Raw genomic sequence first — 24488 nt, forward strand, 5'->3', positions numbered from 1 at the left:
TAGATACCTCCCAGATATTCTCTTCATGTGTGTCTACCTTTTCTGTGGTTAAAAAGTAATTTCTTCCGTGGTCTTTTCATTGAAGCCTTTTCTGTATCTTTCTGGTATTTTTCCATCTCTGATTAAGTCATGCTTAAACCCAGGATGGCAATCATATTTAGTGTCTTTAGATTGGAGTTTTCCATTATCAAAAATAGGAGCATGCTTTGAGCAAAGAACTGGGATTCTCAAAAATATGTTGTGAAATTTCTGTCAACGGTCAAATTCCAGTAATTCAGAAGTTTAGCCAATATTACAATAGCTCTTTATTTGAACAAATAGCAAAGTCTAAAATTAGTGCACAGAAAGGAACTGGAGAAATTATATCTCCTGATGAAGCCGAAATTTTTAGGGAATGGTATCCCTGTGAGTTGGCTATAGGTAATTCACGGGACTGTGATTTTTTCCCCCTCAAAATGATGTATTTGCTTGGAAAACTGTCCATTTTCAAGAAGACACAACAAAAGAATAAAATTAGAAAGAGTGGGATGATACTCCTTTATTTAATAGTGGTTCCTACCTATTTTTTTCCTGTCCCCTTGAAATAAATCAATCAGTGTTTCTAATACTTCTTGTGTACATTTAATTTGGCAATATTTCATATAAGCATATGCATATGTTTGAATATGAACTCAGTACAAAACATATACAAAACACGCATACATGATTTTGGATGATGTACAAAGTATGTATCCAAAAATTGTATTTACTAATTTTGAAAATAGTGGTACTTGCTTAAGTACAGCATTCACTTCTTGGTATTATGAATGAAAGGGCAGAATCCGGTAACATTCCAGCTATATTTCAGTAGGCTTTATGAACTTATGCAGTCTTTTCTCTCTAAACTTTCTTACTAACTCTACCTTGAATCCACAGTGGTATTTTAGGAATGCTTTTATTCTAGTATGGTCAGAAGAGTTTTAAAATTTTATGTAGAAGTCCAAAAGACTTGTTTGTATCCAAAATGTTACTGGTACTGAAAGCATTAGGAACGATTAACTTTAAAGTATTTTATCAGTAGGTTCTTTATTATGCATTGTATGTTTTATATATACAGATGCATTATTATTTTATATATATTTATTTATTTATAGATACACACCTACATACATTATACATAATTTACAGAATAAGTTGTTACTGTGATACCTACTCAAAATTTCTTCCTTTCTGCAAGGTAGATATTGGAACATTATTACATAAATATTAAAACTGCATAAAGAAACATGTAGACATTAAATAAAGATTTTCATTTCTTGCCTTTGGGAGCATTTTACTAAGTTAATAAAGGATAATATATTTTATCAAGTCCAGACTTGACTTTGAAACTAAGTTATATTGTTTGTTTCATATGAGAAAAAAAAATAGATTTCTTTGATTCAGATCCAAGAATTCAGAACTTCTGTAAATTGTCTAGAAGGTGGTTTTGAAACCATAAAGAAAACTTTTTGTTTAGTCTGGCATTTTGATGATTTTGGTTGTTGTCTGTGACTACATTTCATGGGCCCATGCAGAAAGGCAATCAGAATTCAAAAGTACTAGGACTTACTAACTTCTAGCACTGCTTCTTTGCTGCTGAGGTCATTGGGCATAATTTGTGGATCTGCATTACAGAACTCAGTGAGCAAATGAAAAGAAAATCCCTGTTAAACACCCAAATGTCATCTTGCAGACAGCTGCAAAATATATTCTTCTATTAAAATATGTTTTGTTTTCCTTGCACGTCTCAGTCATCTGTTCCAATTTAGTCCAAGCTGGTAGTTAGGACCGACACATCTACATTGCAATGTAAGGATGTAGCTGCAACCTGTGGAGCCACTCCCAGTCTAGCAGTACCTCACCAATAGTCCACCCAGGCCATTAAGGCTGGTTTTGACAACATAAGTGCACTAACCTGTTCAGGATGCTGGATAAATTCTCAGTAGCAGCCACAGCTGTTACGTTATTGGTCCTGTTTGGAAGGTAACAATGATTAAATTAGGGACAGGTACGTCAATTAGTTGTAATGATGCATATAAACTAAAAGCTGCAAAGGCAGTTTGGGTCATGCAGTCAGGCATGTTTATATTTCAGTTTTGTACTCTTAAACTGTACAGACACTTCAGCATCCTCTATCAGTAATGGCATTAACATTTGTTATATTCATCATGGACACTTAGAATTCAGTTATGAATGTGTATTGATCTCCTTTCCTCAAGACAGCAAAAGTACTACAGCTATCCATGTTCTATGTAATCTCTAAATAAATAAGAGTATTATATTTGAAGTTCGGCGTTAACTTTGGCATTTATACTGCATAAAAAGTTAACTGAGTTCAGTTTTACCTTTCTGAAGCTGTGTATTCTCAGAAAACATTCTCTCTGTTGCTCTCATACAGGAAAACAAGCCACAAAAGTGAAGCAAGAATAAGAAAGAAGTATACTTCAAAAGGCAGAAATGTGGGAATCTGGATGAGTATTTAATTTATGTAAATTATTTTTTTTTCTTAGGATGGAATCAACAGAAAAATGTGAAGCAGTGATTGCTCATTTTAATGGAAAATTCATAAAGACACCAGCAGGAGTTTCTGGTATGTTGCATATATTTCTAACAAGATGAATGAATGGGTTACTGCTTACATAGTGGGAGCCTGTTAGGCTGATTGTTTTATCTGGTTTCTCGTTCAGAGGCAGGCTTATTAAAATTAAACTGTTTCATGTTAGGTGACTGTAATACTTGCTCACTTGGAACACGGTATATCACTTTCCTACTCCAAAAATTTTCTAGGAATCTAGTACTGTTCTCTCCTAGCAGATAAGACAACCAGCTAAGATGCCTTGAGCCAGCTGTACACAAATTTACACACCACATAATCCCAGCTGAAGTCAGGAGACAAGTATGTGTTGTATGTGTATCAGAACTGAGTTTGGCTGATTGTCTATGAACAATTTATCTTTTCAAAGAGGCAAAAGAATGGACTACTTTTGCCATCTGTTGATTTTTCCAAAGTAATTTTGTGAAAAGATTTGATAAAAAAAAATAGATTCTGAGCAGTGCATTTATGCCAGGCATTTTCATTCATTGGGAGATTTTACTCTCAAGTCAAAGCAGACTTTGAGGTCCTTCAGGACGATGAAAGGAGATCAGCAAGAAAAATGGTTCTAGAAACATCGTGCAAGGCAAAACGCAGAGAAACTACATAGTGCGATTTTTTTCTGTCATGCCACGTTCCCCGTCAGTGTGCCTGTTTTGTCAGCACTCTTTCTAAGAGAGTAAATGTACATTCCATAAACATTTGAAATGAGGAGAGGAAATTCAGAGCAGCAGAGTAAAACAGAAAGAGAACAGGACAATAAAAGAGGAAAGAATACATGCCTGACATTCCAGACTGCTTTTGGTAGCCATTTTATTGCAGATCCCAAGTGGGAATTTTACAAATTACATTGCTGATGGTTGCTTGAAGCCACCTTTATCCCGCTGGTGAAACGTTCTCCAGAGCCAGACCTTGACACGGAGAAGGAGGAAAGCAGCCATCAGCAGGCAGAAAAGAATGTAGCTTGTTTAGTAAAAATGCATACATGCTTCATCCCTGAAAGATTACTCCAGTTTGAGACAGTCTGTGCTGCGGTAGGGATGGCAGGCTGCTTCAGAGCACAGGAAACCACTCCCTTCACCAGCATTAATCTAATGCAGGGTTTTGACTTCACTAGCTTTTGTGGACCCTTTACACTGGGATTGATTGCTGAGGCTACAATTATTTTGTTGAAATTTAGTTATACGTAGGGGCTGTAACATTTATTTTTCTATTGCAGATATTTAGCAATCTGCGTTTTATGAGACGGAAAATCCCTTTAGGGGCAAGGAGATCATGGAATGATTTTCTCTGAACGCTGACTCTGCTCTGATCCACCCTCCATGATTAGTTTTACAGTGCTGCTATGGCTTGGACATAATTAAGAGTAAAAAGTATGGAGAAACCAAGAGTTCAAATTAACATATAGGGCTTTCTATTCAATTAGAGACAGTAAAAAGCTGTAACAGAACCTCCTATTAGTGCTTTTTAGTTTGCTCATTCTTATTCTCACTTGCATTACGCTGTTCTCAGGGAATGAGCCATCAGGCATATCATTGTTAATCATTGTCCCTGGTGGGCCGCTGCTGAAGCTGGACTTGCACCCTTTTATTATCATGTTCAAGCTGCTGCGCCGAGTTATAAGAATGGTTTCTGCAGAGTGTAGAGGAAAATGTTTACCAGGAAAGTAATTAATTTGCACGGATAGAGAGAAAAAGAGACTGAAAATTTGCACAGAATTGACAATTGTCAGAAAAGTGAAACTGAAGAGGGGTCTCAGGATGTAATCCACCTCCTGGACTTTAACCTGTGGTGCTGACTTGCCAACTGCAGCGTAGTCATTTGGGCTCTCTGTCTAAAACATGTAAAGAAGCACACACCTCCGGAGACTGATGTATCTGCTGTCAGCTGTCTTCATGGCCACAGAGAGTATCTAGATGAGTGGCTCAGAATGAAATAACTCCAAATGTCTGAAAGTCAGTTAAGTGAGATGAGTCGTACGCTCCACGATGCTGAAAAATGCTACAGATGAGTAGGTGTATAAAGGAGTCATGCGAACCAAGTTTGTTAAAGATCTTCAATTTTGTTGCACAGGTTATAGCCCCAGCTGTACTTTTCCATGCTGGTGCTGTGGAGTTGTATCGCTCCTTTGATTTTTACAGTGTTCAATTTCATCCTGGAGTTCCTCACCACATAGCAGGCGTGTGTCCAATAATGCAGGCTTATGGGAGGGTGCAGCTTGCACACGATGATAATAGGCTGCAGTCTGCCAAAAAGTGGGGCAGAGTCATGGGGCTGCTGTGGTCTTAGACTACCTGCACAGAGAAGGGGGATGCAGTGGGAAAGCTCTTGCACAAACAAAGGCTAAGAAAATGTTTTGAAATAGATTAGCATTTTTGGGGGTTATAGAGCATCAAGATCAAATACATCCAAAATAAAATCGTAGAACTGGAACTATGTTTAAATTAAAACATTGTGTCCTAGAAACTTGGCTAAAATCAGCAAAGGGAGCTGGCTATAAAAACACTGCTATCAGGATGAGGAGGGTAGGAGAGAAGGGCCTGTAATGAAATAGGTGTGGGAGGAAGAACATCTGTTTAACAAAAACATGCTTTCATAATGCAGCTTTGTTATTTTAACTAAGTTTGGGTTTAAATAGTAGAGTGGGTTAAACACAGTTGTAGGAAACACAGGAATACAGAACAGAAACTCTTCTGTGAGTTTGAGAGGGCTGAGGGTAGCACAGGGGGTTCGCAAATGCATCGGTTGTAGACTTTTTGAGTGACATGTGCCTCATGCTGAGCATCGATGATGTTAATCAAGCTGGACCCAGATGCAACAAGCTACTAAGATTTTATTTCCCTGCTTCATACTAGCTTAATGAAATATATTCAATATTTAGTGTGTCCTCTTTTGTCTTCAATCCAGAAGAAGGAAGGTTAGCTCAGAGAACAATTTCAAATGCACTGCAAGTTGGTATGATCCTGTAACTCCTAGGAGTGGTATATTAGTTTCACTGCTCGTTCTAGTCTGGGGTTTGTACCTTGGTTATGCAAGTTATTTTAATATCTTTTTCTGTTTTATGGGCTATTACATTTTGTCCATTTCTCTCAGGACTTTGCTTTTGTATTGCACACCCTTTTCACCTGAACATTTATTACATTATTGCTATAATCTTGAAATAACTTTTGCATTTAGTTCTGCTTTTGTCCGTAAAGAATTATTGTTTTCTTTGTGATATTTAAACTTTTCTGTTGCCAGTGAATCGTGAATCTCATGAGGTTAATCGGGGGAAAGAGAGACTAAACTAGTATAAGGAGCCAGGACATAGAAGAAGAGTAGTGACAACAGAGACAACATGCTTAGCTTCCCTCACTAAAAATATGTATTTAAGATTTACTATCTTCTTGTTTTGTGCTGGACCCAAAACAATTGCAGAAATGATCTGCTGGGCAAAATCATGAAAGGCATCTCCTCCCTATCACAGCAGCGTGTAGCTGCATGATGATACATGAGAATAGTTGTATAAATAATTACAGAAAGCAGTTGTGTTGTAGAACACATAAGGACACACCAAGGTATTTAAGGCTGAGTGTATTTGTCTCCCTTAGCATTTTTTTCATTATAAAGGTAAAAAACTACAAAAGTTTTATGTTTGTTAGATTCTTTCATACCTCTTTTACTGAAGAGTAACATACATGATATTTTTGTTTTAATGGAAGAAAGGCAGAGAACATTTTTGCTGAGCAACCCATAGTATTTTTTCTTTGGCTTCAGGACTGGTGGGTTATGGTGATGACCCAAAGGTCACAGATTATCAGTTACCCACCTTCCTCTTTCCACTTAGAGTGAAGATATTGATCACTCCAGTTTTGTTTCAAGGAGGAAACTGGAGACAAGTGCGAGAGCCCTGCTCCTGCCAGTGCTCTTGACATAGGTTAGGGAGAGGTGTACCAGGTGTGGTAGGCGTCACTGCTTGAAATGGTTCTGATCTTCGATGTCTGTCTAGTGCAGGAGAGGAATGAAAATGGAGCCTTGAAGTAGTTACCTTACTTGCTTACCTTTAAAAAGTATCCAGCACTGCAGATCTCTGTATAGTGACTTCCAGCCACTTGACCATAAACTCACATTTCTTAGTTGTCTTCCACAGGCCCTTTAGGAATAGTCCATGAACCACAGTCTGACAACCACTGATAAAGGGTATCGAGAGGTCACAGTGCTGGTGTTAGTCCTGATTGATACACTGAAGGCAGCAGAGCCAAGATTTTACCCATTAGATCAAGGATTAGAAGCTTTTACTGCTCTAATTCTCATAGTTCATAATTAGTTTTAAGGAGCAACATTGGGAAAGGAAAAGAAAAATGCTGCTTAAAAACACTCAAAATGTAGCCCTTTGACAAATTATTAAATACTGTGTAAATTATCAGAGAAATGTAACCCTGAACACTGCATTTCAGTAAAGATTAGGATGGTGTGAGGAGCATATACTTTGTTTCTCTTTAAACATACAAAGCTACTGATACTTGAGATCTTGGGTTGCACAACTTCTTTTTTTAATTCCCACAGCTTTTGGCAAATGTTTCTAGCCATACAGGCTTCCTGCATCATTAAAGTGCTGTTAGAATTCATTAGTCTCATATGCTTTGTCACTAGAAAATATGCAATGAAAGTTTCTAAAAGATTCAGGTTAGCAGAAAACTGAATAAAGGAATAGTATTTTAAAGCTTTTGTTGCAATTTTCTGTATCTAAAATGAGAACTTAATGAAATGTCGTTAAAATTAGCCATGTAAAGTCAAGAGTGCAGACGTGAAGCCCAATACAAGAACATCAATCTTGTTCTCGTGTTTCATCATATCACCCAGTGTGTATTTGGGTAGACACTGAGCAGATGAAGACTGAATTCTAATGTACATATGTGCACAACATGTGTGTGACAGGGAAGTATTTACTCTCTAACATTATGCTCACATCTTTCTTCTGTTAAGACATTAGTCCTAGAAGAGGGTGATTCAGGGCAAGGAGAGCTGCCCAGCACTTTCCACAGCCAGGTTTTAAAGCCCTGGGCTGCTGTTAAAGCACTGAGAAGTGCACAGTTACAGTCTCTGTGGCAGTAGCTCATCAGACATCTCCATACTACGGAGGGTGTCTGCTGGTTTTCATTAAGTGTCAGCAGAGTGGGCATTTTACACATAGTGTTTCAGCTGTGGAAGCATAAATCCATTGTAAGTCATAGCCTTCTAAATCAGCCATCTCTTAGCCATGCATGCAACTCCGAATATTTATACTGTGCCTCTGTCATGTACATACAGACAAATCACTGTGTGATTAATGGCTCCCTTCATTGCTGGGCCTGCACACTTCCCAACAATTAAACAATAAAAATGACTCTCCCTTCCTTCCTGAACCACAAAAAAAAAAGATTGTTTGACTGGTCTGTAGGGCTTGCTGGAGCTTTTAGTTTGTATATATCTAACATATTCATGTTTGTATGTGTTTGAGAGAGAATAACTTACGTATCTTATGACAAACAGGAGGGAAGCTAAGCTGAAGAAATAAATTTCTGAAGAGACTAAGGGCTGTGATCATTCTTCTGTGGGAGGGGGATCAATAGATCATACTCAGCTCCTGTGAAGGTTTATTTCCTTTGCATGAATCGCCCTCTGATGACCATCAGTCATTGTGTTCTAGAAGCAGTGAACGTAGGTGGTGCTCAGGTCACAAGTATGGAAGAGCAGCCAAAAGCTGTAGTTTGGCTTTCCATTGCAGCAGTCCTTCCCATCAGCATTCAGATCTTGAACTGGAGTCAGGGAAGGCAAAGGCTATAGAGCATTCTCACAGCAGTTGGTGGTATTAAGTAGACAGTTGGCTGCTTTTTTTTTTTTTTTTTTTAATGCAAACTGGAACTTTCATAGCATTTGGCTTCATTTATGGACACGGTTAGGAGCAAAGAAGCTGGAAGGTCAGAAACACACGGGTTCACATAACCAGATCTACATTCAATAAGATGGATAGCAAACTTCTGGAAATCACAAATTGATTTATTTTTTCTTTTTCTTTTATTTTTTATTTTTTTCCATGGCTGCATGTGCTGGATATTACATGTGCACAGTCCAACAGATGTGGATCATTTTTCTTCAATTTTTTCTGTCTTTTTAAATTTGTCAGGGAGTGCTTCTGCTACACAAATGTTTCATCATTTAAAATTAAGTTGTTTTCAGTCACCTAATGACAAAAAATTAATATTCTTAAAATAAGGTTTTATGAAATTTTTATTCAAACAGTTGAACAGATTTGCTCTGACTTTCAAAATAAATTATCTTTATCTTTAGACAATGATTGGAAATATAAGCCCAAATAACCATTTCAGAAGAGTTTTGGACAGCTCATCATGGGGTCTTTTAACGAAGGCATAATGTGGCTTTAAATAAAGTATTTACTACCTGTGAGTGCTATAATACAGAATCACAGGGCTAGAAACCTCTAGTATTTTCTGATGCCTTTATATGCTGTTCTCAAGCCACTTTCATTTGACTTTATCCAAAAATTTATAGTGTGTATTTTGGAAGTTGCATGTGCTTCTCACAGTACTAGGTGGTTTGAAATAATTCATAAATAGTCAGAGACAAATATTCAACTTGGGGAATAGCTTTTTTCATCTAAGGTAGTTAACTATGTATATCTCAGTGTTCTCTTTCTGGCGTATTTTTTTCCTCACCATGTAAAATCAGAGAGTCAAAATAATTTCAGACCAGAACTTGACATCCTTAGCCATACTGAGCAATATCTTCTGAGATTAACTCCATTTTTCGGTAGAACTACATGTGGATTAAAATGCTGTGTGATCTGACCAACATCAGTTAGTCCTTCAGCATATCAATATAGTAACTTTCTGCCCCAGATATGCTAAGGCTTCTCTTTCTAGAAAACCCCAAAACAAAACTCACCTCTGGTAATGCAAAAAATCCCCTTAGAAATGCAAAATTTTGAAGACCATGCTGTCCAGTTTCTGTCTCCTGCTTTAGGGTTTCTGTTACTTCCTTGTGTGTTTACTCTTCATAGGTCTCCAATATCTTTTCCAGAGTTGTTAGCCTAACCTTCTCCTAGTTTATTTTATGATTGTAGGATTTTAATTACCATTCTCTGTAAGATAATCCATTTTAAGTTAATTCAGTTGTCATGTGCTAAAGTCTGCCTCTCGGAGATAAAAGTGATTTGACTGTTGACTAACAGCCTACTGGTTGCAGTGGTACACATCTCTGAAGATGTGTGGTCAAGCCCAGAGATGAGACGGGCAAACCCATACCAGTTCTGCCTCCCAGTCCATCCACCTTTTATGAAGAAGGCTGTCAAAAATGTATCGTATAGGAAGCACGATTTTTCCCAGTAGAACCAGAGCTAGTATTTCATGTATGCCATTCAAAACCAGTGATGACTTGGAGACCAGCAGGCTGTGTTAGTTTTGTGCCAATCGTTTAAGAGTCGTGCTCTTTGCCAGGCTATCAGTCCCCTGAGGTTTTTAATACTCATTGTTACTCTGACTTAAGAGAAGAACTAATAATTTTTTTAAATGCAGGCAGAATGAAGGGTATGTCAGCGCTGGTCAAGGTTGTACTAATAGATTTTATTGCATGATATAGATATGCTAACGTTTTCCTCTGGGTTGCCTTTTTGCGCGCAGTATCCCCCAGCCCCCATGTGTTTACTTTGCACTGGGACACTTGCATGTTGTCAGATCCAACCTCGTCTCATTCAGGTGTTTCCAAACAGAGAACGACTTAGAGGAGTGTCACGTTAAAGCTTAGACAGCTCATGTCTCAGGAATTATTGGCAGAGAAGTGTTCATATCCAAGTCATAACAGAGCTTCCACCCTGTGATTAGGGAGGGTGTGGTGTGATGTGGCTGTAGCAGAGCTGTGCCTCAGCCACGGATACGCAGGAACTTCTGCGCTTTAAGCCAGTCCTAGGGGAAGAACACTATGCAAACTTTTCTTTTGGTTGCTTGAATTTCAGCACTGATGTTGAAGTCATGGCAAGGATTATGTTATGACAAAACTTTTAAAAAAATATAGCAATCCCATTTCATGGCATTTTGCAAAGAACAAGATAGAATAAAAATCTTGAAGAATTTCTGGTTGCATTGTGTGCTCTTTGTAGAGTGGAGATAAAAAGGGAATGGAAAGTTGTGGCATTTTTTCAGTGCAAGGTGGCAGGAGATAAAGGTACCACTCTGTCCAGCAGATTAGACTAAATGGAGGTACAGTGCCAGCTCCCAGGCCATTCTGGATGACCAGAGCCACTTGAAGTTTTGGGATATTGCTGAAACCTCCAAGGTCGGGGGAAATATTTTAAAGCCCTTTTCGCAGATTTATTCTTCACCCTCCTTATAGGCAAAGCTCAGCGTTAAAATGACAGTTCTCATTAATACTCAGAACAGATGTAGTCAGGACATACAGACCATGTTTCTTTCCAATAGGCTTTGGAGCAGTACTTTAAAATCAAAGACATAAGGTGTTCCAGGTGCTCTCTGTGTGTGTGGCAGCAAAACAGTCATTGGTGCTGTAGTGAGAATTCGTGCTATTTAACTGTAATATTCAAAATTTAAATTGCAAGACATATACCTCACTTGGAACACTGAATACCTGTATGTGAATACTACTGCAAGTAATGTTCTTTCTTTCTTCTCAGTTCCTGCAGAACCCTTATTGTGCAAGTTTGCTGATGGAGGACAGAAAAAGAGACAGAATCAGAATAAATATATACAGAATGGAAGAGCATGGCACAGAGAAGGCGAGGTGAGACTTGTAAGTCCTCCCTTCAAGCTCTAGTGTGGGTGTACAATAATGAATACTTATGGAAATGATAGGCATTGAGACTTCTTGGCTCGGCACTTTGGCATATTAAAAATGTGCAAGCAACTCTTGCCTGACAGTTTGCAACTCTATAAAATACTTAAATGTACCTTCCTTAAGAGGGGGGAAAAAAAAAAGCAAAATGTGAAACACTAAATCCTACCTCATTAAAGTGAACAATAACATTTCCTTCACCTTGGTCAGGAATATACCTGAACTATCTTTCGGATACTGTAGAGCTATCTGGAACACAACTTATAATAATAATCCCAATATAAAAAAATAATAATCAACAAATAATCCCTTTTTTTAATGAAGAACTGAAATGCATGTCCATTTTCTAAAATTAAAACAGTGTACTAGTGCAGTGCAGCATTAAATTTTTGGTTTTGTCAAAACTTTTTAAAATCTTCAATGTTCAAGATAATACTTTCATAGACTTTCTGTGGTTACCAAACCTAGACAACTCTTACGTATGAGACAACAAAATTCAAATGTGTCTTCTGAAAACAGCACTCTCCATTCATTTTTATAGTTAATATATTGTAGGCAACACCCTAACATAATCATCTTCATGCCCCACCTCTCAAACACATGCATGTTCTGTAAGCCAGGTATTTCATAGATTGCATTTTGTTCTCGCTGGGACCTTGGAAACTTGTACTTTTAGCCAATATCACTGACTGTCTTTATAATTACTTCTGTCAATTAACCTTTCCCTAACTGTACAATAATAAACTATCTCAGTACAAATTTTCAGTTAAAAACAATACAGCTAATGAAAGACTAAGAGAAATAATTTACAATCAAAATAGATCATGTCAACTCTTTCTTTCCACTGTTTTTTTAAAGGCTGGAATGACACTCACTTATGATCCAACCACAGCTGCTTTACAAAATGGGTATGTTAAATACTGGCACACTAAGAAAAAATGTTTGCATTATGAAAAATGCATAAAACTGGCATTTAATAAATATTTCTATATTTTTCTAGATTTTATCCATCACCCTACAGTATTACAGCAAACAGAATGATCACTCAAACATCTATTACGCCATATATTGCTTCGCCGGTTTCCACATACCAGGTTTGTATTTAGAACTTAGTAGCTGAAATGATTCACTGGAGTTTATTTATCAGTTGCTACATACATCTGGTTTTCTGCATTCTCTAATAATGCTGCATTTTAATGGTCTCCATGCTGTACAGCATGAGACTGAAGGCTTTAAAAACTAAAGGTGTGTTTGTTTCAGGAAGCACAGCGATTTAATGACATATGTGTCGTCCCGCCAAACAAAGGCTCTAAATTGTGTGGTGATGGCTACGGTGTTTGCAGCCACTTCTGCATATCATGGTCACATTCTTTTAATGTCAATAATGTACCTTTAAAATAATCATTCTTTATTTAAACTTTTCTTGGTTTAGGTAAATATTACTTCAAAGATATTTCTCCATGATTTTGAACTTTTCTTCAAGTTGTTTCAGCACACACCAAAAAAAGTCCAGCAATCGTGTTTCATAGGTGGTCTAAGAAAGCTACAGAAACAGGCTTAACATTAGAGAAGGAAATTTGAAAAAGAGTTCTGAATTGATTGTATGAGTGTTCAAATTCAGTGCTTTCACATTAGGAGTAAAGCGTTTCATAGCCTAGAGTTGTTGGTTTTTTTAAAACCAAAAGTTACTTTATTTTGGACAATAGATATTAATCGTGTACATTTTCTGTTCTTAGGGCCCAATCCAAAGTTTTCCTGAAAAGGGGTCTCTTTTCTCGTTTTTACAGGTCTTGTCTCAGGTCCCCACTACAGGGTATTGACAATGCAACATGCTGAGAAATGGCATGAAGCAGTTTTTGTACTTTGATGGAAATCAGTTAGGAATGCTCAATTTTATGCCATCGTACACTTCAGTTTACAAACTTGCATTTAATCAACTAGCATGGCAGTCTCAGCTGTCTGATTGGTAATTACTACTTGAGACATGCCAATTATCACAACACTAGCTAAATGATTACCTATTTTGGCATTTCACTGTTTAACACCTAAGTTTTCTACCTGTGGGCCATCTTGTCAGTATTTTTGGGCAGAAATACCCATGTACTTTCCCATTCTAGGTGAGAGCAATGAGGAATATTGTCTAATATTAATCTGGAGGTCTATTGCCTTCTTGCATGAGCAGAGTTATGTAGGAGGTGTGTGCTCTGGGATAAAGGGCAGCTGGATTCATTTTGTATGAATTTCTGAGGTGACTTAAGCAACAAAATGTTTGCTCTCAGTACTGTATTTTTCAGTATATGGGATCATTCTGCTTTGTACAGCAGTATCTTAAAAATTACAGCAATCTCTTACCCAGAAAAGTATTCCAGTGGAATTAGCAGCTGTTCTTTATTAAAACATAAATTATGAATCGATATAAGACTCTCAGATATTCAGAATCTAAGTGAAAGTTGAAAGTTGGCATGGAAACGTGCTTCTTGGGGAGTACAGTGTCACTTTTCTGGGCTTATTGAGACAGGCAGGCCACAATACTGTATGTTTCCCAAAATGTTGTTACCAGTGTTTCGGTATACATGACATAGAGCTTAAATTGTTGTGGATGGAGTTACTAACGTCGTGATATCTAAAGTGCCACAGTAATAGGAATTGAAAATTAAATTGAGGCATTCTGTAGCGGGGAGGAAGGAGGTTCCTGGCCAGGAGAATTTCACAATGTAAGCATTAGTCACATCGCCATTACTGATCTGTTCCACTGAAACTGGCAGCATTCTGTCATCTACCCAACAGAACATATCATGAAAGCATGATTTATTTATTTTTTCTTTGAGGCATGGTATAACCTGTTCCTAGACATATTCTTATTAAAGGTAAACAAATTTAATAAAACTTTGGCCAGTGTTTGTTTCTACAACTCCTGTATACCCAAATGACAGTACTAAGCCAGTTACTATCATAGAGGGAGTAGATTAGCCAAAGCTTTAGTCAGGCTGTACCAGTGTTTTTTGCCATTAAGCTTTTGCCTGGGGAAAGGGAGGGTTCAAGTGTTTTCTCTTTTTTACCATTCAGTTTTTGAACTCCTGGTTGCACTTTTTCTGCTTGAAAAATAATAATAATAATAAAAAATTACTTTGGTTTGAAAGTCAATGCCAAAAGCAGGGAAGAAATGTTTCAGTCTTGCAGAAAGCACCTCACCTCACCTTGATTTTTTCAAGTGGTCTGTCTATCTGTCCTGTTCACAGGACACTGGGGAAGATGACAGGAGTTTAAGGGGTTTTAAATGTCTAGCAGCAGTGGTGAGTCACTTCTGCATGGTGCAGGTCAGAATCCTGCTTTATCCTACGCAAATGGTACCTACAGGACAAGAAGAGGAAGCATTTTCATCTAGCCTTTAATATTTCTTGCAGCGCATTTTTTCAAAGAGCTGTTGCAACCAGCTCTTTTTACCTAAGACAATCATATAACCTATTAGAGTACCTTTTACTCCTTTTAATTTACCTTGTTATGCAAAGTTAGGCATCTTGCCTTGATTTAAGCATTTGGGTAATCTTTTTTTTTTGAGACAAAACATGCCAGCTGCAAGAGGAGGGGAATAACATACTGCAGTGTCTTCATTAAAAAGAATAATAAAATGCCAATTTTGTTCTAGGTTCAGAGTCCTTCTTGGATGCAGCCTCAACCATATATAATGCAGCACCCAGTAAGTTTTTATGCTTCTCCATTGTTGTGTTACTGATTGTCTAAATACTTTATGTAGTTTAAACAACAAGAAATAGGCCACTTCCCACCCAGTAACTTCCAGAGTCTTGACAGTTGCATCATGATGATTAAATCATGGATGAAAACAGAAGAGAGAAGGGATGATCCTAACCTGAACTGGGGCCTCATCTTATTAGGAAAAAAAAAGATAACTGCCTTCAGGGTATCAAGATGTTGAGGACAATTAGATTTACCAAGTTAACATCCTGAGGAAACTTTTTAAATTTGTTTTTTTAAATGAAGAACATTTTGCAGATACCAATGCTTTACATACTGTGTACCTATCAAAAGCTGCAGTTGAAGACTAAAGGTTCTAGAATAGCTCTAGAGTAGTTCAGACTGGATAATTCGTGACAGATAGATGGATGTGGCGATATAAATGGCACCACAGGCACTCAATTGAAAAAACCTGCATAGCCTGTTCTGGCTACACCACTCATGAGTAATGCTATTCCCCTTATACTTTTGGTTGTGGCATCTATACCAGACTGTCAGGTATTCTAATCTATACTCTCACGTGATGTTTTGCTTCTTATCTATGTCATTTGCCAATTGAGTACTATTCTATCTGCAAACTATAAGACTGGTTGATATGAGCATTACAAATAAGAACAGGCACTTTCATATATCTCTTGCAGTTAACAAACAAGTCTGTTTCCAGGTATAGAAAGGCTATTGTCCTGACTTTAGTTAACCTCTCCATGCAGATTATGGAACGTAAATCTTTGTGGCAGAACATTTTCTTCTTGTGCGTGCAGAGAAGGTGGTACTGAACCAGAGCACCTTCTCACGCACTTCATTGTTGTTGCATTTGTGTTTTTTGAATGTTAAACACATGCACAACTGGTTTCAACTTTTCTCTGTCAACACAGATTTTCATAAAAAATAATCTTACAAATTATGCTGTAAAAGACACAAGTTAATATGTTTTAACACTATAAGATATATCAGTTTTAGAGGTACACAATATGAGATTTTGTAGCTGAAAATAAAGATCTAGATTCCTGCCTTAAGTTTTAGTTTTGGCCTGTGCAAAGACTAGTGCTGTCTTACTCATTTGCTTTGCAGAGAAGCCTGCAGTCTACAGACAGGAAATTCTTTCAGTGTTTGATGTGCCTGTGACTCATTTCAGCTACACTGGTCACATGGTTGTTTTTCCAGCTATACTCTGTAGGGTTTTTTTTTTTCTTTTTAAGGAATAGTTACAGATTCTAAGTACTGGCTTTCAGTACACCACAATTATTTCTGTCAGTTTTGAACTTCCATCAATTTTAATCAACACTTCTGCAAGCACAACTCATACAAAGTATTTGGAAATGTGTTTTTGCAGAACATGATTGGTAAAATGAGATCTGTTGATAATCTTCCATTTCAGATAACTCTGAAAACCCTACAAGTGTGCCCTGCATATTAAGCAATCTTGAGTGTTTAAAAATTATAATTCACTCTTTATAGAGTTAACAAAATAGTACAAGAGTGATAGAGCCATTCTGGTAGCTGGTATTTTCACAAAAGAACCAATCAGCTTTGCTAACCCACTCTTTAAAAATTTGTGTGCTAATGAAACCTGCCTTTCAGTAGGGCAGCTCTGTCTTGTGTGTGAACATCCTATGGGTGCATGTAGAATTCCCCTAACAGAGATGTTCCTCCAAAGCCGCCATTTCTAAAGATGAGACAAAAGTTTCTCCTTAAAACCTGAAATTCCAAAGCTAAGCAAATCTGTACCTGGTAGTGGTGCCAGTTTTTAGTGTAAGGTCAACATGTGGTTAAACTCAGATGTTAAACTAATTTTAGAGTGTTTTCAGCAGGTGTCTCAAGTGCACTGTGTGTAAGTTGCACATTCAATAGGAAGTCAATGCAGTACAATTATCAAACTGTGCAAAACGTATGTGCAACAAAATGCCCAAGACGTGTGTCCTGAGTCAGTCAGTGCCTTGGACTAACGAGAATTTGTGGTATATCCCCTTGGAAGGATAGCTTATACTTAGACTCAAATCAAAAATGTAATTAAAATCTGAGTGTTGCCTTAATCATTTCTTTCTCTGTTTTAATAGGGTGCTGTACTGACTCCCTCCATGGACCATACCATGTCACTACAGCCTGCATCAATGATAAGCCCTCTGACACAGCAGATGAGTCATCTTTCATTAGGCAGTACTGGAACAGTATGTAGCAATTTAATACAAAATAGAACTTTTGCAAGTGGAAAATATTGCGTGTAGATCAAAATATGCATGTGCATTTTACATGTTAAAAAATCCTCTATCGTTCAATAAAACATTAAGAACAGACTCCATATATAAATCAGGTTCGGCATTTTTTATTCAGTCTATTAACTGGTCAGAAATAATGTAAACAAACTAGATAAAGCAAATGAAAAGAACCCAGGAGGTGACTCCAGAGCTGGAATGTAAAAGAACCAACAGTTAATTTTACTCTTCAGAAGATCAGAGTTGGTGAAAGTTATACATAGGGTGCAACAGAAACGAGACCAAAAGAAGAGATGCAGGCTAGCCTCTAAACTGAAGGACCCATCTTTTCTGAGTAGAGAGTATTTAGAAAAAGAAAAAAAGAAGATGATGATAGGGATTAACTGAGAGAAAAATACTTTGCTTAGTCTTTGAAGGCTAAATTTGATTTTTTTTTTAAGAACATATCTCACTTTTCTGAAAAAGCAGTTGATTTCAAACAGGAAAGTTTTTCTCACGCATTATTTTTGAGGGAAACATTCAATATCTATTAAATAATGTCATGACAGGTATTTTGAATACTCTTAAATTGACATGGGATTTCAACTCAACTTAATGGACTGTCTCTTTTTAGTACATGCCAGCCACAACAGCTATGCAAGGAGCCTACATACCCCAATATACACATGTCCAGACAGCAGCGGTTCCTGTTGAGGTCAGTATATGTTATAAAAGACCAGAAATAAGAGACATGAATATACTCTTTTTTATTATTATTATTTTTCCCAATGAGAATTACCAATCAAAGCATTTTAACTGTGAACATACTATGAATACATTGTATATTAAAACTATGAAGTGTCATTATTCTTAACTCAAATGATTAGTATTATAACAAAGAATGGTTTCTACTTATAGCAGATAGGTCTCCTGTATGACTGTAGCTCAGCCAAGCTTTGCGTTTTGTGAAATGTAACTGCCAATAGGAACAAGACCGGGGGGGATACTGTAGTTTTGATCTCCATTTAGTTTTCCAGTGAACAACAAACCCTGATTGTGATTTTTTGGAAAGAATCCTAATTTTGCCCTAGGATTTCAGGGTACTGTTCATATTTACCAAAGAAAACCCTCTGCAACTCCGTCTAAAAATCACAACTAAATGCTAGACAGTAGTCTGCCTGCTATTTTGACTTACCTTCCACTTTTTTATGGATTAGTATTTTCTTAACAGAGGAGCTAGAGAAGGCATACTGCAGCTCTTTTATACAGAGTGAGTGCTAGACAGTCTCTTCCAGAGTTTATAAGAAAAATGTTTAATTTCACAGTGTATTTTTGAGAAACACTAAAACTTGTTTGGTTCGGTTTACTCATCTGCTAGAGTGGGTCAGAGAAAGACTTTCAGTAATTAGCTGCTTGCACACTATCAGAGCACCTCAGCTGAATTAATTCCCTGGTCTCTGGGGGTTCATGTGCAAAGTTCCAACTAGAATTCTTTGTCTTATCTAGTGCCAATGACACCATGATACTCAAAGAGATAGTGTTTATACATGTAGTAAGTAGATCTCATTCTTCTCGCTGCCCCTCAAAACAGAGGGCAGAATGCTCTTTAACATTTGCAGGTAGAAAATATACCGGCAGTTATTTGCTCCCCTTATGTATTTATTTCTATAAGGTGAAGGTTTTTAAATTAATGTCAAAACAGCTGAAGAAATAGAAGGTTTGCATGATCATTTTGCTTTTCTTATCTACTTAAATGTAAATCAATGTGAAGTTAACAATTTAAATTTGGAATTGGAATACCCCACTTGGGAAATGTGGGGTTTCAGACTTTAAGACTGTTAATTACACAAATTGCATGGAGATACAGATTGCAGGTAATGCTACCTGATTTTGTTTCCCATGTCTTTTCTCCCTCTTCCTTTGCAGGAAGCCAGTGGTCAACAGCAGGTTACAGTAGAGACGTCCAGTGACCATTCTCCATATACATATCAACAAAATAAGTAACTGTGAGGTAGGGGCTCATCCTGTCACATGAAAGATGTGAATTCAAGGATGTTTTTTCCATAACATACAGTACTCTGTATGAAAATTCTTTTTTATGTCATATAAATAACATTGATAATATTTGGGGCCAGACACTTAATTCAAATTTGGCCAGATTAGAAGCAAGGAAGAGGAGTTCCAGAAGTGACTTAATGAATTATGAGTTATAGCACTTTAATAATTTCTCTATAGCATATCTGGATTATGTTCTATTTTAATTTGTTCATTTGTATACAGCATGCTGTGTACAAGAATAACAATGAATTAGTGAAAAAACATCTATGCAGAACATACCAGGTTTGCAAGCAGCTTTGCAACTGACTTACTGAGTAAGCAGGAGGGTGGTCTGGTAGAAATCCTTGCTTTCACCTATTCTCTTAAAGACTTCCCTGCTCATCCTTTATTCTATGAAGCAGCAGTTTGGTCCAGAATTTTGTCAATTACTTTTTAGTCCATGTCCTGGTTTGGCTCTAATTCCAGAGTTATTTATTTATCTTCCTGATGCAGGTTTCCTGTGTTTCTGCTTGCATGGCCTTTCCCTACTAACCATTCACTAGTTTTATCCTAACTCCTTCCATATAGCATTTTGCTTTCTGTAGATTGCCATTCTGAAAATACTGTTTGCAGTAACCATCCCCATCTCCATCCTCCATGTTTTAGAATTCTGAAATTTGGTTCTTTCCTAACTCATCTTTTTCTGGGTGCTTTGTAAATCAGGCAACTGGACTACGTAATATTTTATCAAATCTTATAAGACCTCATACTGAAAAATTCCATTCAGCTACAATAATGTACTAGAGGTGGTCTTAGAAGTGTTTGTTTAAAGCCCTCATGGCATTTCTAAGGTACTTAAAAACTATAAACAGTTATGTGCGAGGGTTTTCTAATTGTGTGATACTCTCTTTAAAATGTATTGATCTAACAGTACACACATTTTGCCATCACCTTTGATTTTGCAGGTCAGCTGTGTTATTTGACAACACTGTTCTCATCCCCATTATTGGCATAACAACTTATATGTTCAAGTATGTAAAGATAGAAATGAACCAATTGGGAAACTTCGCACATTCAACAGATGGCACAGCCTGCATAGCACAACATATGACCTGTGTTTATTATTTTAGTCTGGCCAAATGCCTGCATCTAGAGAAAGCCCACATCCTTGATTTTCTTCCAGGGCAGGGAGAAAGCAAAGCCACAGACTCTTCTCGTTCTCCATCTCCTAGCGTTAAAACCATGGCTCCTGCATGTTTCCCATGCCAAGGTTATTGGCTGGTGTTAACCACTTTTCAAGGAATTATTTGTTTTGCCTTAAGTCTTCCCTGTGGGCATGTAAAACCTTCTTACAAACAGAGATCTGTGGTAGACGGGGAAGCAGAATCCTGCACGGCATCTCCGCACCCTGCCTCTCCATCAGCGTGTCGGTCTCTTTCCCATAGACTGGGTCCATAGGAGGAGCAGCACGTAGTCTCCTGAAAGGATGAGATGTGCTGCCATCTGAGACGCGTTCTGTAACAACGACTCTGTAGCATACTGAGCTCTGTGAGCAGCTCTGGGCTTTTTCTGTAAGCCAGTCCTCCATGTATTTTTATTCTTCAGAAGTACTGCTACCTGTGTTTATCTGCACAGGGAAATCTGTGTGTGCAGTGACTGTGGCAGTGGGAGCGGGCACGTGGGGAAGGTTAATATGGTTCAACTGATTTCAGCCTCGGAGTATGGCGTTTGGTATTTCTGTCCCTAGAGCATGCCGGTACTTGTCACTTTTCAGACAGGTGAAGGGGAGGGAATTGACGGTTATTTCTTGCCCTAAATACAGTGAACGCTGCGGTCTCTTAATTGTTGTGGTTTTGTCACTATTGACAAATTGAAACTTCGTTCTAAATGCGTGCACAGCACTTTTGGAAATGCCCTGTTGAAAGTCAGCATACATATTGCCATAAATAAGTGGTAAATGACAACTAGCACATTCACATAAGCTGATGCGGTCTATCAGAAATACCCAGCATCTTACCAAATAAATTTAGTATACCCTTACCAAATACATTTAGTAGCTTCTTTTCAAAAAAGCTGCTACTATATCAAAATAGTCAAAGGGACTTGAAAAAAGTGTGTTATAACTGTATATGCACCTACAAATATACAAACCTTAAATTAACAGACTTGCCTTAAAAAATTCAAAAGTTGTCTTAACTTTTCATTAGCTGAGCATTTTTTAAAACCCATCTGGCAATATAAGCCAATATAGTAAATGGAGAAGTCTCCCTTAAAGTTTAATGAACCCTGAATTACTGTTAAATATTAACTATCTACCAGGCACGGTAGCTGTCTTTGCATTAGCTGCAGTACCTTGTGCTTAGCCTCCCTACGGCTGCACCAGAAGGAAATTGTGTTCCTTTTCCAGAGATCAAAAGCCTTCGGGATGCAGCAGCAGTATGCTCACATACTCAGCTACTTTTGGTCAGCTGAAAGGAAACAACCCTAACAAAGCAAGAAAGGAGATAGCTTTGAATGCAGCCTTCCAGTTCCTCGGTGGGCATTCTGCATGCTTATCTTTATTAGAGATAAAGGGGGAAAATACGCTGGAAGACTGTATCCTGGCAAGTGACAAGCACCTGTAGAGCCGCCTGTGTTTGCTTCTCAGATCTGTGCTCAGATTCACGTAGTCTGCTCACAGCTGTCTGAAATAGGAAATAATTTAGCTTGTAGACAGCTACAGTAGAAAAATGAATGCAATTCGCAACTCTGCTCTAGCTCTGACCTTTCTGTGTTGCAGATGTCCAGTGTTGACCTGGCCTGGAGAAGGGTGCAAAGGCTGAAACAATCATGGATTTTACTGATCAATTGTGCTTTAGGAATTATTGACAGTTTTGCACAGGTTCTTGAAAATGTTATTTATAATGAAATCAACTAAAACTATTTTTGCTATAAGTTCTATAAGGTGCATAAGAAAAACCTTAAATTCATCTAGTAGCTGTTCCCATGAACAGGTTTATTTTAGTAAAAAAAAAAAATTTTTATCAAGTGTTATGACGCAAAAAAGAAAAAAAAAATCAAATTTCTGGGTATGCACAGATGACCACAAAGACTTATTCATGTGCATGACAGAATTTGTGTTTTGGTTTATTTTTATTTTGTTTCCTTTTTTTTTCTTTTCTTTTTTTCTTTTTCTTCTTTTTTTTTTAATTGTATGAAATGGGTTTTCTGAAGTTTCAAATAGTAAAACATCTAAGATGATGTTCTGTGCTTGCAGTGTGTGAGTGTTGCTTTAGTGCTGTGTTGCAGTTATAGTGTCTGGTCTTTTAGCTTTCTGTTTTTCTTTTAATGTAGTGTGAAGTGTCTTATCCTTTTCTATAAATTCCAATTTGCCTTAAATCTTTCGATGCTGTAGCTGTTTCAGTAAGTAGTCCAAACTAATGGTGTAGAATGCTTTGACCAAATGAGCTGGTCTATTATGCCTTGTAAAACAGCAGCATAGGGCTTTTAAAGGTAGTCAATAAAAATTGCTGAAAATTTGGCTTTTTTAATGTGTAGTAAGTGTTTTTAATGATTTTTCACATAATATGTAAGGTAGTGAAATGCAAGAGGGGGAAAAATGTTTTGTGTGAAACACATTTTCTGACTGGGGAAATTTTAATAGGATAAATTGTTTGTAAGGCCATATGCCAATAGTTCCCTCTGGTAGTTTGAATGACTTAGGAACTCTGCTGTATGATGCAATGTAAAATCTTTTTTTGCCTTTTTTCAAAAACTAACTTGATGTTCTAGTTTTAGCATAGGTAGAGTAGGGAGTTTGGGGTGGGGATCTCACCGAATGTTTTTGTCCTTCCTTTATACTAATGATAGTGCTTTAGGATGAGGATCATGCTGAGACTTAGCAAACAGAAAAGTTGCTGTTAAAGCAAAATGGCAAAAGCTAAAGGACTCGTTTTCAAACATAAGCTGAGATGTGAGTAAAGGATAATTGATTGGGTACTAGCTCTCTATACTAGGTAAATAAAAATAAAAAGACTTGGCACTTTTAAAAGGTAACTTTACCAAAGAACAAAGAGCCAGTAACCAATAATTCTGATTTGTCTCAGCATTACGTCTTCTGTACTCTTTATTTTTGCCGGACCAGTTTGCGGTTAGGAGAATGTGCCTTTTTTGTACATTTGCATTTAGGTTTTATAATTTTAATTGATGTATGGACACAAAAGCATGAAGGAAGACTTGGATCCAAGCAGTGCCACACTTTACATCATCACTACAAGTGTTAAGTGTAAAGAAAACCAATTTTGAAACTATGAAATTCCTGATTCATAAATACACAGTTATTTGTACTTCACATATTAGATAATTCACTGCTACTAAAGCTCTTTATTACGATTGCATATGTTTTAAATCAAATGATAAATTAAGTTGTCTTCCAAAACTGTGTACTTCTCTGGTCAGCTGTATATGATCAGTTATCTACCTCAAAGTTTATTTCCTTTTGTATTGGGACAGGTTGCTGGCCCTCCCTGTTTCCACAGACCAAATCATCCTAGCTCGGGAGCTAGGGCTAAGCAGTTGTTTCTTTCAAGTATTTTTTAGTTTTTAAATTTTGTGTGAGTATTGGAGTATAGATGTCGGTGACATTTCATAGTTTCAAAAGTAAATTGCTGCTCTGAGAAGTGTAGATTCTAGTGAAATACATAGTCATAAGAGATGTGTTTTTGTTTTTTCTTTTTTTAAAAAGTTGTGGTATTATTGGTTCTATGCTCCCTGGAATATTACTGCTTTGTCAAAGTCCAGACTTTCTGCAGCACCTTTCCTGTATCTGGTGAATTTCCAAGCCTAGATCTCTCACTACTTGATACTTTTGCGTTAATTAAAACTGCAGTATGATAGCTGTGTTAGAGGGAGGGAAGAGCTGCTGCCAGAAATGTCTGAACTAAGTGCCATACTCATTGTCTGGGTAAGATTTGGGAAATTTAACCTCTGTACATAAAGAAATAATCAGTTACTTAAACATCACATAGTAGACAGCCATTAAATTATAAAAAATTAATTTATGAAGAAAGACCTTTTGTACAGATTGAAAAAAA

The 24488-nt window shown here is 37.2% G+C and overlaps 1 protein-coding gene across 14 annotated transcripts in view; it reads left to right on the forward strand.

Annotated features, from left to right (window-relative positions):
• RBMS1 (RNA binding motif single stranded interacting protein 1) overlaps positions 1-22946 on the forward strand; it is a 154893-nt gene extending 131947 nt beyond the window's left edge. For 4 of the 14 annotated variants that reach the window (XM_040561743.1, XM_040561734.1, XM_040561738.1 and 1 more), the window contains exons 6-14: positions 2529-2608; positions 11277-11383; positions 12293-12342; positions 12435-12528; positions 15081-15131; positions 17245-17355; positions 18014-18094; positions 19306-19390; positions 22196-22946. In XM_040561743.1, coding sequence (XP_040417677.1) covers positions 2529-2608; positions 11277-11383; positions 12293-12342; positions 12435-12528; positions 15081-15131; positions 17245-17355; positions 18014-18094; positions 19306-19383 — 652 coding nt within the window. In that variant the 3' untranslated portion in view covers positions 19384-19390; positions 22196-22946. Of the gene's footprint in view, positions 1-2528; positions 2609-11276; positions 11393-12292; positions 12343-12434; positions 12529-15080; positions 15132-17244; positions 17356-18013; positions 19391-20381 lie in introns of all 14 variants that reach the window. The other 10 variants (XM_040561739.1, XM_040561731.1, XM_040561737.1 and 7 more) reach the window with 6 other exon arrangements.
• The last annotated feature ends 1542 nt before the right edge of the window (positions 22947-24488 follow it).

Source organism: Cygnus olor, chromosome 6 (genome assembly GCF_009769625.2).
Source record: "Cygnus olor isolate bCygOlo1 chromosome 6, bCygOlo1.pri.v2, whole genome shotgun sequence".
Lineage (NCBI taxonomy): Eukaryota > Metazoa > Chordata > Aves > Anseriformes > Anatidae > Cygnus > Cygnus olor.